The sequence below is a fragment of the Plecotus auritus genome (assembly GCF_963455305.1).
Source record: "Plecotus auritus genome assembly, chromosome: 15".
Classification (NCBI taxonomy): domain Eukaryota; kingdom Metazoa; phylum Chordata; class Mammalia; order Chiroptera; family Vespertilionidae; genus Plecotus; species Plecotus auritus.
This window is the reverse complement of record NC_137781.1, coordinates 4,928,591-4,942,309: the sequence shown is the minus strand read 5'-3', so window position 1 is coordinate 4,942,309 and position 13,719 is coordinate 4,928,591. Positions and strand designations below refer to the sequence as shown.

Sequence of the window (13,719 nt, the reverse complement as noted above, 5' to 3'; positions counted from 1 at the left end):
AGGTATTTTTGGAATTAAAAGTTTTTAGGAGGAAGGAAAGGCTGGGGTCCAATAGCACCAACCATATGAGAAAGAAGAGGACGTCCAAGGCGCTAGCTTTTACTCTCCTGTCACCTGCCTCGTGTCTGCCTTATCTGTGGTGACGGACTGGGGGTTGACCAGCCTGTGTCGGGGCCTGTCCCCACCTATCAGCATGTGAAACTGCTGGTAGGAGCGAAGTGGGTGGGGGCCCCCCCAGAACCCTCACTGCTCTTCAGAAGCACCCAGACGCGGCTGACGTGCAGATTGCTGTTTCTCACCCCAAAGCACTGGGTTGAAATGTGCAGCGGGCACCAGGCAAGGCGTGCGTGGGTCACAGGGAATGCTGATGGACCCGATTTCCCCGCCACCCCTGACAGGCGGGCGAGAAAAGGTGCTGAGAAAACACCCCCGGGACCGGTGCCCTCCCGGAGCCCCTCCGAGGGCCTCTGCCACAGGGCCCTGTCGCCAGGACCTCGTTAGGTCCCAGCCTGTAGGTGTCTGTCTGTCTACACCAGGGGTCCGCAAACTTTTTAAACAGGGGCCAGTTCACTGTCCCTCAGACCGTTGGAGGGCCGGACTATAGTTTAAAAAAAAACTATGAACAAATTCCTATGCGCACTGCGGGCCCGAGACGCGTCGGCTGCTAAGCAGGACAGACAGCGGCACCCGGCGGGCCGGATCAATGTCCTCGGCGGGCCGCATGGGGCCCGCGGGCCGTAGTTTGAGGACGCCTGGTCTACACTATGCAGAGCCAAGAGGCTCACCCCGGTCAGGACCAACCTGCCACCTCTTGTCCAGTGTCAGTACCCCACGGCCAGCAGCCCCTGTCCTAATGTGGCTCTGTGGCCTCTGCTTCCCGGCAGGGCGTCTCTAGAGTCTAGAGCAGGGGTCCTCAAACTACGGCCCGCAGGCCACATGCGGCCCGCCGAGGACATTTATCCGGCCCGCCGGGTGCTGCTGCCTGTCCTGCTTAGCAGCCGACGCGTCCCGGGCCCGCAGTGCACATAAGAATTTGTTCATAGGTGTTTTTTTTAAATTATAGTCCGGCCCTCCAACGGTCTGAGGGACAGTGAACTGGCCCCCTGTTTAAAAGTGTGAGGACCCCTGATCTAGAGGACCAGCAGATGGTTCCACACCAGGTGAGACCAGTCACCAGCTCTAAGAAGCCAAGCAGGGTGTGCGCCGAATCTACTCAGTCCCCGGGTGTGCCGGACGCTGTCTTGGTTGCGCTGTACGTCATTTCCATGACCGTCATATTGGGGCACGGTGGCTGCGTTTTTATGATAGCTGGCACTGCCTGAGCCCTTGTTTCCTGTAGGCAGAGAGGTCGCTCTAAAACCAGCCACTCACACGCCCCACAGCTTACCTACCCGAGGGGCAGGTTAGGGCCCCGGCTATCAGAGGTGGCTGAAACTGGCACATCGACTCTACCTTCAACATTCCAACAAGAAAAGAAGAACTGGAGGGAAGAGCAGCCAATAAACAATTCTTTACCATAAGCAAGATACTTGGTACAGAGACAACACCAAAATAAATCGAAGAACAAATACTCTGCCAACTGAGAACATTAAAAAACACTGTCTCCGCATGCTCTTCTTCCACCAAAACAGCAATAATATAATAGGGATAACAGTTCCACAGCTGTGCCCTCGAGGGAGTGCGGGCACTTCGGGTTACAATGTACATTACAGGGACAATGCACAGGACTCGCAGTGGCCAACGGGACTGTGCAGAGAACACGGGCCACATGCTTTTATACTGCCCTAGTGAGTTCTCAAAAGGAGATGCCACTGGGGGAAGAATTCTGAACGGTTTCGGTTTCGGTTTAACCGGAAGGTTTTAAAAACATCTTTTTAGTTAAAAAGAACTAAATTAAAAAAAAAAAAAAGACAACAACAGCAAAAAAAAAAACAAAAAAACAAAACACCATCTTTTAAGTAAAACACAAGTTCAGGTACCTGTCCTGCGCACAGAGCCGTCCTGCTCCCGGGCCACAGCCCAGCCGGCGGGGCCTGCGTGGACGGTGATCGGTGCCCAGGGCTAGCTGTCCCCTGGCCTAAACGCGGGCCCTGAGTGAAATGAGACGAAGGTGCACAGTGTGACCCAAACGTCCGAGAGACAGGGCAGGGGCGGGGAGGGGTGCACATGGTGCCCTGTTTTCCTTCTGCTGGGAGAGCTCTCTCCTCAGCCAGCAGACACCTACGATGCCCCGGGCCTGCCCTGCATGCTGGGCTCAGGAGACATGCCCCCCGGGGGGACCGAGCGCAGCCCCGGAGCCCCGGCCCCTCCATCCTCCCAGAGACGCCGGTGGCCCGGGAGCCGTCACTGACGCGAGCACCTGCGCTTGGACGTCTGGGGTGCCTGCCAGGCTGCCTTTGGCTCCATTTTGCTATTTGGCAGTCTGACTGGTTACAGGGGAGATGAATGGGTAGCACCCTCCTCCTGGGTCTAAGGTTTCCTCTGGGTCAGGAGCTCACACGCATATCATGCCCAGAGGCTCCGGTTTCCCGGGGATAGTGGCTCAGGGAGCAACCTGACCGGTCCCACTCCCCCGGGGGGACCCCAGGGCCTGCTGGGTAGCTCTGCTGGCCTTTCAGAGAAGGAGGACAGACCAGCACAAGGCAAGACGATGGAATGGGAACCAAACTCCGTCCCGGTGGCCATTGGGAATTCAGAAACTACCCTTGGGACGCTAACAAATAAATAGTTCCAGGGGCAAATGGAAAGGGCCTTCTGGGCATTTGCATTCCCAGATGTCTCCGGGCAGGCTGAATGGGGCCGTTTTCAGACGGTGTCTCTCCTTCAGGCCCCTGCGGTGCCCAGCTTAGCCAGGTTCTCTCCCCCGAAGGGAGCTGGAACGGCAGGGGACGAGGCTGAGTGACAATATCCCCAGAGTTGCCTTCTCTCACTGGATCCTTCCTCCGAGCCTGTGAGGTAGGCGGGACAGGTAATCTTCCCCTTGGACAGACGGAGGGACAGGCTTGGGAGGTTTAAAACAAGCCCCTGTCCCATCGCTACCTCTCAGTCGCTCTGGGGCAGGGAGCTCTCTCTGTGGCCGAGCCCATCGGAGGAAGGGGGGTAACAGCGCTGCTGCACTCGCTAGGGACGGGCAAGGCGGGCGGTGCATGCCCGCAGCCAAGGGAGCTCCTGAAGTGCCCCCATCTCCAATGAACGACAGCGAGAACCGACACGGCTCCCGGGAGAGATCTTTGGAGTCTCTGACCGCTCTGGTCCTACCAGCAGTAAACCCACGGGAACGCTTATATTTAACACTTTAACACAACCCGACAACGTTTTCCTTAAATACATCTGAAGGGGGCGCTGGGAAGAGGGAGGGCGGACCTGGGGTCCCTTGGGTCCTGGTCGCAGTGATGGAGGGCAGCCGGCGTCTGCGGCCCTGGCCACGCTGGCCCGAGGACCCCCGTGGGCTTCCCGCTAACGGCCATGATGACCGAGTCCGTTCTTCAAACAGTCTCTCCCTTTGTCTTTGGCGGCCTCTTCCTTCCCCTCTTCCTCTTCCTCTCTGTCTTCTTCGTACTCCTCCTCGTCATCGCTCCTCACATCCTGGATGTTCTGGGCAAAGGAGAGAACGGACTGTGAGTGACAGCTGGCCAGCCAGTCCTGAGTGAACGAGCAGGTACGTGGGCCCAGTTCAGAGCTATGGCCCCGTCAAAGAAAACCCCGCATCCAAACCAGCAAACACGCGCTGGGGCAGAACAGGGCGTGAGCACAAAGCAAACCTCATCAACCTTAAGGAACTGACACGGGCGAAGTATGCTTTAGGTCATGATGGAATTCCACGGAAGACAATGTCAAAAATAGAACAGGAAAGCCCTGGCCGGTGTGGCTCAGTGGATAGAGCGTTGGTCGGTGGACTCAGGGTCCTGGGTTTGATTCCGGTCAAGGGCAGATGCCCGGGCTGCAGGCTCGATCCCCAGTAGGGGGCATGCAGGAGGCAGCCAATCAATGATTCCCTCTCATCGTTGATGTTTCTAGCTCTCTCTTCCTCTCCCTTCCTCTCTGAAATCAATAAAAATATATTTTTAAAAAATAGAATAGAAAAATCTCAAAATCTTGGAAATTAACACACAAATAATCAATGAATCACAGAGTACATTTCAAGAAACATCAGAAAATATTTTGAACTAAAGTGAAAACACAATATTTCAATGTTGGTGGGATATAATTAAAGCAGTACTTACAAGAAATTTCATAGCATTAAATGTTTATATTCGAAAAGAAGAAATAATTTATTCACAAATAAATAATTTAAGCTTATTGTTAAATAATTTTGAGCTTCCACCTTAAAATACTAGAAAAAAAGAAAATAGGTCCAAAGCAAGCAAAAGGAAGAAAATAATGTAAAAAATCAATGAAAGCAGAAATAATACAGAAAAGCAATAAAACCAAAATCTGGTTCTTTGAAAATATCCATAAAACTGATAAATCACTAGCAAGGTTGGCAAAGCAAAGAGAAGACACAAATTATCAGAAAATAGGAAGGGCAATGCCTGTCCACATTGCAGGTACCCCGAGATTAGTAACAGAATGCCATGAACAACTCCACAGATACCTATCGCACCACTTAGGTAGGTACTAGTAGACCAATTTCCCCAAAACTACCAACACCAAAATTCACCCCAAGTGGTCTAGGCAGCCCGGAGATTCAGGTGACTATGAAAGAACTGAAATTTGTAGTTTAAATTTTTCTGAAAAAGAATTATCATCAGGTCCAGATGGTTTCACTGGCAAGTTCTATGAAAGATATACAGAAGAAATAATACCAAATCTCCACAATGTCTTCCATAAAATAGAAGAGGGAAAACTTAACAACTTTTTATGAGGCCGGAATTACCCTGATACCAAAACCAAACAAAGACCATATAAGAAAAGACATCTAGAGACCAATATCTCTAACAAACATAAATATAAAAGTCCTCAACCAAGTATTCCAAATCAAAACCAGGAAAGTATAAAAATAATAATACACAACGAAGTAGGATTTGTCCTAGTAATGCAAGGCTGGTTCAATATCTGGAAATGAATGAATGTAATCTATTATATTAGCAATCTAAAGAAGGAAAAATAGATGATTATTTGATAAAATTCAACGTTCATTCATGATAAAAACAAAAAGCTCAGCAAGGAATAGAAGCTAACACCCACTTAATGGTGAATGACTGAATGTTTTCCCCCTAAGATTAGACACAAGGCAAGGATGTCCACTTTCACCACTGCTATTCACCACCGTGTTAGAAATCTTAGTCAAGGTAATAAGGCAAAAAGGAAACAAAGGCCATACAGATTGGGAAGAAAGTGCTCCTGTTGCAGATGACATGATTATCTACGGAGAAAATCCCAAAGAATCTTTCAAAACACTCCTACAATTAATAAGTAAGTTTAGCACTAAGCCTGCAAGATACAAGGGCAACACAAACCTTCTCTCTCACACACACACTTTTGATTTCTAAACACTACTGTTTAGAAATGTCCTCAAAGACATTAGGTCCTAGTTCCTGGAACTTTGAATGTTACCTTTTATGGTAAAGCCTGCAGATGTGGTTAAGTCAGCCGTGGGCAAACTACGGCCCGCGGGCCAGATCCGGCTGTTCTATCCGGTTCACTTGCTCTCCCCTCCGCTCCTTTACTTTGAATTTATATTAGTTCACACAAACACTCCATCCATGCTTTTGTTCCGGCCCTCCGGTCCAGTTTAAGAACCCATTGTGGCCCTCGAGTCAAAAAGTTTGCCCACCCCTGGGTTAAGTAAAGGATCTTGGGATGAGAAGATTATCGGGTTTATCCAGATGGGTCCGAAGTGCCATCACAGTGTATTTGTAAGAGAGGCGGAGCAAGGACTGACACACAGAGAAGAAACATAAAGACAGAGGCAGAGACTGCAGTGATGTGGCTACAGGCCAAGGCTGACAGTCGCTAGAAGCTGGAAGAGGCAAACACAGGTTCTCCCCTAGAGCTTCTAGCGCAAGCATGTCAAACTCACGGCCCGAGGGCCGCATGCAACCCACAGTGAATATTTTTGCGGCCCAGCCAATGTAACAGAATGTAAGAAACGTTTTAATAAAAATTCCGTGACTTAATTTTTACAATATCCGGTTATACATAATTATTACTAATGAATAACAACATTTGCTAATGACTGATCACTATAATCCTGTTGCATTCATTTCCCTTACGCGCCTGACCCGCAGGCGCACCATTTCCCTCCACTAACACCAGCAGCGAATATCTTAGCAGCCGATGGCCACGTCACTAGTCTTGGACTGACTTGTTTGGTCAGCGCAACAGGAAATATTTCACTTTTAGAAAACAAGAAAAATAGTTTTATTTGCACTACATTTATTAATTTGTGCAGTTATTCAGTGTCTGGTAAGTTAATGCTCAAGGAAAAACATTAACTTTTATTAAAACGTTCTATTATTTTATGTTAACATTTATTTCATCCCTTTGCATTCAGCATGTCTCTATCGAAATAAACCTACGTTTCTATGAAAATTGAAGCTTTTTTTTTTTTTTTGCGGCCCACGTGAACTTAAGCCTTGTTTATTTGGCCCGTGTTAGCCTTGAGTTTGACATGCTTGCTCTAGCGGGAACACAGCTCTGCTCACCTTGATCTTAATTCAAAATTGACCCCCAGTGGGGGGCGTGCAGGAGGCAGCTGATCAATGATTCTCTCTCATCATTGATGTTTCTCTCTCTCCCCCTCTCCCTTCCTCTCTGAAATCAACAAAAATGTATTTTTTAAAACACAATGGGGGATAATCTCCTCAGGTGAGGATTAACAAAGAAAAGCAGACGCACACCTCCCGCCACTGGCCCGGGCTTCTCGGAGCTGCTTGAGCCGAGAGGTGAGCTGGTCCTCGAGGGCGCCCCCATCGCCCTGAGCCGCAGCGTCAGCACCCTCACTTCCAGGAAGAGGCCCTGCACCACACGAGAATTTGGGTAAGTTGTGGACCCCATAGTCACAAAGGTTGGGGAGCACCCCTGACATTGAGGGGGCAGTGGCTGGCACGCCGGCCACCCCCAGTGTGCATGATGTCCAGATGGGCCGCCAGGCCGGCATGCAGGTGAAGCCCTGGTTACAATTACCTGCGCCCGGAACCTAACGCCACTTGACACTCAAGCACAGCCATTCCTGCATGGTTTTAATAAATTCTCCATTTTCCAGGAATGCGACGATGCACATAAATCAAAGGAAGACTGCGCTTTTTTTTGTTCAGAACTTCACAGTTTCAGAAAAGCGCGCCACCTACGGCAAGACTACCGGTTCCGCCCGAGTCCCCAGCGCAGCCCTGGTGCCGGCTGTGCGCGCAGCTGCCCCATTCGCAGTCGGTCTACACATGGGCAGGTGGCATCTATCGACTTCAGCATGCCGCTGAATGAAGCCACACACACGTGTTACACATGACGTGCATATTTATCAGAAATGTCTTTCATCTCATTTCTTTTTCATTATGGTTGTGGCATTATACTGCTTTCTGAAATTACGGCTATAGGTGCGTCATATGACCCAGGAATTTAATTTCAGGCTCGTGCCAGGGTGCGGGTCCAGCAGGATGGAGAGGCCCCCGCCCGAGATGACGAATCAGGTTCAGAAAGGACTTCCTGGGACTGAGCGCTTGTGTGATGGACACGTAGGTGGCTGCGTATGACAGGAGCTTGGATAATGTAAACTGGAAATGGTGTGGCATTTAATATTAACAAAACGCCACGTTATATTCAAATGTATCATGTATGTGCGATCTGTAGCATCACAGCCACAGGTATGAAGCCCTGAAGGGGATTTGTTTTCTGCCCTAAAAATGCCCCGTCTCCACCGGACACCTGACATCCGCTGCAGCAGCATCTGGGCGAGAGGAGGAGAGCTGGATGGGGAGCCAACTGCCCGGCTCCTTGGAATTCACTGGCGCTCTGTGATTTGGCACAAAGAACCGGCGTCGACAGTTCTGCTGCTGCTGCTGCTGACAGCTAACACTTATCATGTGCTTCCTGTGTGCCAGACACTGACTCGAGGGCTTCAGCCTACAGGGCAGGCAGGTCCCAGCGCCGTCAGCCCCATTTCACAGGTGAGGAAACGGAGGCAAGGACAGATCACAGCCGGGAGGTGGGAGAGCTGAGATCTGAAGGCACAGGAGCCTGTGCTCTCAGCTAGTACCCTGACTGCTCAGCAGGAAGTTACTTGGGATTAAAAAAATCATTACAGCCCTAACCGGTTTGGCTCAGTGGATAGAGCGTTGGCCTATGGACTGTAGGGTCCCAGGTTCGATTCCGGTCAAGGGCATGTACCTTGGTTGTGGGCACATCCCCAGTGGGAGGTGTGCAGGAGACAGCTGATCGATGTTTCTCTCTCATCGATGTTTCTAGCTCTCTATCTCTCTCCCTTCCTCTCTGTAAAAAATCAATAAAACATATTTAAAAAAAATTATTATAAAATGTTTTCTTATGCTTTTAAAAAGTCCCAAAATAAGTTAAAGAATTTGTCACTGCATTTTAATTTATGATCTTGGTTAGTCGATGCATTTATGTACTCACTCTTTTTTACTTCATACAAATATTTTCCATTACTTTTCTAGTTATTTCAAATAAGGAAGTGTTTAAGCTTGGCTGGTGCGGCTCAGTGGTTGAGCAGCAACCCTTGCACCAAGAGGCCGCTGGTTTGATTCCCAGTCAGAGCACATGCCAGGGTTTGGGCTCGATCCCTGGTTGGGGTGTACAGGAGGCAGCCATTGATGTTTCTCTCTCATCAATGTTTCTCTCTCTTTCTCCCTCTCCCTTCCTCTCTGAAATCAATTTTAAAAAACGAGTAAGTGTTTGCATGAAGAATAACTAGAAAAGGAGGAGTATTACGAGTGCAGGGACTCGGGCCCCGGCATGGCTGCGCATGCAATGACTGTGTGACCTTCTGCGGGCCGCAGTTCCCTCGTGGTTATGAGGGGGCTCCTTTCTCTCACGCCAACGGTGCAGCTTGTGTCAAGTGTCACTCTGTGAACTCGGGGCGCACTGCCTGTCGAGAGCAGATGGCAGGGGCAGGCTGCCAAGGGGCTGGCTTCTCCACCCTGCCTTTACGGCTCCTCCCTCGTGTCTTGGCCGCGCACCAGGCTAAGATGTCGCAGAGACACGCTTGAGTTGGCCCACACCCAGCATGCTGTTTACCAGGCAGAAAGGAAAAGCTGAGGGACGGTCAAGTTCTAGGGATGGTAACGAAAGCAGGCTGTGGCCCTTTAACGCTCCCGGCAGCACTTCTCCTGTCTGCAGGGGAATGACGGGGAGCACACGGGCTCGCCATGCCGCCCGTGGTGGTGAGCGGGCTGGGAGCGCATCACCACGTCACCGCCTGACGGGACCCTGTGAGCGTTCAGAGCCAAGTCTTGGTCCCGAGCAGCAAGATGCCTGCTCCCCACGGTCGGCATATGTCAGGTCCCGAGATTACAGTGCTGTTGCCCTTGTAAGGCTTGTGACCCCAGAAGCAAATGGTAGGTCCTCGTTCATTGTGCGCATGCAATGACCCTACTGTTCAGGAAAAGCAAAGCGTGACTATTTCAAAAATCACTATAAGAAGTATAACCACGTCGGTCTCCTGCAGTCTCCCACGCAAACTCATGGGGACCGTAAGAAGATTCATAAATCATTCTCTAACGTTCCACCCCAAACAGCGTGGTTTGCTTCCCCAAATTATGCATTCATCTGCATATTCAAAATTACTTAACGAAGGGCCTACGGGGCAGAAAAAACGTAAAGGGACGAATTCTCACTCTCTGTTATAAGATTTAAAAGAAATTTTTGGAGGCCTACAAACTTCTGCAATCCCATGTATTAAATATTGAAGAATTAGTCACTTTAGTAACAGCTGAGTGTTACATACTCGATATTTAAGAAATATTGCTGAAAACTGACTTGCTCATTGTTGGTCTAAGAATGTCAACTGCCACGGCTCTGTCCCCGCCCCACCATGGCTCTGTCCCCTCCCCACCACGGCTCTGTCCCCGCCCCACCACGGCTCTGTCCCCTCCCCCGTGCCATGAATGCACTCTGCCTGAAACAGCATTCTTTCAAAGGCAGCCCAGGGCTTTGGAGGAACAAGCTGGGTTCGCAGCCCGTTTTGCCACCGCGTGGAGAGTGAGCGCACATGCTCGCCAGCTGAAGTCATCGGAACCGCAGCGAGGGGCTGGGGGCCTCCTCCGCCGCTGTCAGCTTGCAATTGGAAGCAGCTTTTCCTCTGCGCAGCACGAGAAACCGGGACTTGCTGTCCGCAGCGCCCTGCCCGCTAGGCTCTTAATGAGGCCTGGTACAAGCCATTAGAGATGAGACACATGAAAGTCACGGTGAAACCAAACAAGCATCTCTCCTGGCTTCGAGTTCTGTTCTGCTGGCTCTTCCCGGCCTGTGGTTACTGTCCCCCTCAGGTAATGAGACAGTTCCCGCCCAGGGACGGGAGGTCCGGGAAGGCCTGACCCAAAGCTAAGGCGGTTCAGTCCGGTGTCTTTCCTTCCCTCCAACCCCTGGCCGTGCTGTCTAGCTGCTCAGTCGTATCCTTATCTCAGTCACTTCAACTTTACCAGTCACTTCGAGATAAACCAGCTTTGGCAGAGAACAGAAAAACTCTTCAGAATATTAATAAACTGGAACCACTCAATGAAATATTTTCTTGGCACTCCAACCTTAATGGAGAATCCACTCTCAGGAAAACAAGCTCAGGTCAGTACTTGAGATTTTTTTTAAAAAACACAGCTTTCAGAATTTGGTTTGGGAGTCATGCAGATGTAGCCTGATTTCCCACACCTCTGTCTAGATCAGCCGTGGGCAAACTACGGCCTGCGGGCCGGATCCAGCCCGTTTGGCTGTTCTATCCGGCCCGCGGAGCCGAAAGAGCGGAGGGTTCTCTTGCTCTCCCCTCCGCTCCTTTACTTTGAATTTATATTAGTTCACACAAACACTCTATCCATGCTTTTGTTCCGGCCCTCCGGTCCAGTTTAAGAACCCATTGTGGCCCTCGAGTCAAAAAGTTTGCCCACCCCTGGTCTGGATCGAGAAGGTAAGACATGGTAGAAGGTCAATTATCGCAATGTCCACGTAACTGTCAGCTCCTCAAGGGTCACTGAGGCACAGGTACTCCCTACGGTAGGAAACCGAGTGAATCAGAGGTGAGCAATGAGCTCATCAGACAAATGGCCAGCATCTCCATGGCCTACAGGTCACTCTTTCTCATGAGGATACGACGCTGTGTCAGACATGGATGGCCCAACTTTCACCGTGAAAGAGCCTTTCGAGCCTCAGATGTGTGATTTTCACACAAAGAGAAGCTGTGATCTGATCTTTTTTAACTTGCCTCGAAGGCCAAGTCAAGTCCCGTCTAGTCCATGAAGTGCTCCCTAGACCCCTGAGTCGATGCCTCTCGTCTTCCACAGCAAGGCCGGCCTCTCTTTAGCACCCGACTCCCTAAAAGTGACGCAGACAGTTGCTAGCAGGTAACTATTCCCCCAGATGCTGCGCTTCCTCATTGCTGAGGCCCGCTCCTCCCTGTTCTGAAGTTAACATCCAGAACTGAACTCAAAGCAAAACAATATTCTATTGTCTGAGCTGTCTTATCATTGTGTTGTTTAGGAAAACAGATGTTTTCAGAAAAAAATGATTGCCAAATGATATACAGTATTTCAGAGAGTAGGAGAAAACTCCGGGGAGAACATTATATGCAAATCAGATGCTCTAAAATATTGTTCAACTGTCACCATAAAGCTCGTCCCAACCTGGAGCAGATCTAGACTCATTAGGACCTTCTTTAAAAAGCAGCAATCAATTTTTAGATAAAAATCTCTTCAAATTAACTTGTCCTCTAATAAAAGCTATTTCTTAAAAGCGCCTTCGAGACCTACTTAATGAAAAGTCTAGCTAAATTTAGAAAAAAATTTTTAATAATGATCAAAATTTTAAAAAATAATTCTGGTTAACTATAAATTAACTAGAATGTTCCACTGTCTGGGCCTCACCTTCAATCTGGCACTGAAGTCTACTTGCTAAGAATAATAATGCCCTCGCCCTAGCTGGTTTGGCTCAGTGGATAGAGTGTGGGCCTGCGGACTGAAGGGTCCCAGGTTCGATTTCCGGCCAAGGGCACATGCCTGGGTTGCGGGCTTGATGCCCCAGTAGGGGTCGTGCAGGAGGCAGCCGATCCATGATTCTCTCTCATCACTGATGTTTCTATCACTCTTTCCCTCTCCCTTCCTCTCTGAAATCAATTTAAAAAGTATTTAAAAATGAAATCAATAGAAACGTATATTTTTAAAAAGAATAACAAGACTCGGACAGCACTGACCTTCGTGAATATGCATCTCTTGAGCATCTTCAGGATGAAGTAACCCCAGTAGAGGTGAAGGACTTGCAGGACCATGAGCTGCAGGTTGAGGAAGATGTACGAAAAGAACGGCTCGAGGTAGAGCATCGGGATCACCAGCGTGCAGTATAAGATCCTGGAAAGCCAAGCAGATGAGAGCGTTTCGTTCCAGTGCAAGTGCTTGTGAATTTTCAGCGAGAGGACGGCTTTCTTTGTCCTCCCAAGGCATACAACGTTCATTTCCTCTCTAATGATGGCCAGGAAGTGCTCACTAGACAACAATATGATAGCATCACCTTCTATATCATTATTGGCAAGCCACAAAAAGCGCGGTCTGCCTCCTGGGAGCAAAGTGAAAGCCGGTGGAATGTTGACAGCCACCCAGCCTGCGCGCCGATGCTCTGGTGCCTCGGTTTCCTCTTGGCAAATAGAAGAGCATGCACGGACCCACCCCCCGCCCAGATCTGGAGAACAAACAAGATCATGTGTGGATATATGGGGTTATTATTACCTTACGACATAGTCTCGTGTATGTGGCCTCACAGGTGAATGGGGAATTCTATAAAAGTCAACTTTCCTGATAAAAGAGGCTCTGAAAGAAGCAACAATTCTATTGCTCCTCCCACTTTCTAAAGGGAACTGCGTACTGCCCGGATTTCACAAACAGCCTCCTGGACACAGTGTGAATCGCCCTCGACGACCCCAACACACGGCAGCTCCAGGTGCCACCGCAGCGTGACGGCCAGCGGGTCCCTTCCCAGGCCTCCCACGCTACTACGTCGTAGAGTTCTTGCCCAGGTTTGCTTGGAAGTATTATACTCTAATTATAAAAATAACTTATCCCTATGAAGTAGGAAAATAAAACTGGAAAGTGGCCCTAATTTTAAACGAACAGCACTGTAATTTTTGTGTATGAGCCCTCAATTTTATCCTGTACATATTTAGTTTATTTTTTAAATTAACATGTAGTGAAATTAACTATTTTTTGGTTTGCTCTAGGAATTATATCACAGGTTTGCGTGACCACCACCATTAGGGTACAGACAGTTCCGTCACCCCTACCCTTGTGCTGTCCCCGTGCAGTCACTCCCTCCCCATGCCTGACAGTGGCAATCACTCGTCTGCCCTCCGTCCCTTCAAGTTTATCTTTGGTGAGTCAGCTTTGAGTCTGCCCTCTCTGCCCAGCACAGTGCCTTTGAGATTCACCCAAGTTGTCCCGGGTCTCAATAGCGTGTTCCTTTTTATTGCCGAGTGGGCTTCCATTTTATGGACGTACCACAGTTCATCTAGTCACCCACTCTGCCTAACAAAGATAACAGCCACTTATCCATTTTACTTATGCAAATATTTCT

At 49.4% G+C, this 13,719-nt stretch overlaps 1 protein-coding gene across 1 annotated transcript in view; it reads right to left on the bottom strand.

The window, feature by feature from the left end:
- Positions 1-3,456: 3,456 nt before the first annotated feature.
- The window catches only part of CERS3 (ceramide synthase 3), a gene marked incomplete at both ends in the record, with an annotated part of 38,203 nt that continues 27,940 nt past the window's right edge, over positions 3,457-13,719 (bottom strand). The window contains 2 exons of the mRNA XM_080651581.1: positions 3,457-3,594; positions 12,350-12,503. Of these exons, the coding sequence (XP_080507707.1) occupies positions 3,457-3,594; positions 12,350-12,503 (292 nt within the window). The remainder of the gene's footprint in view (positions 3,595-12,349; positions 12,504-13,719) is intronic.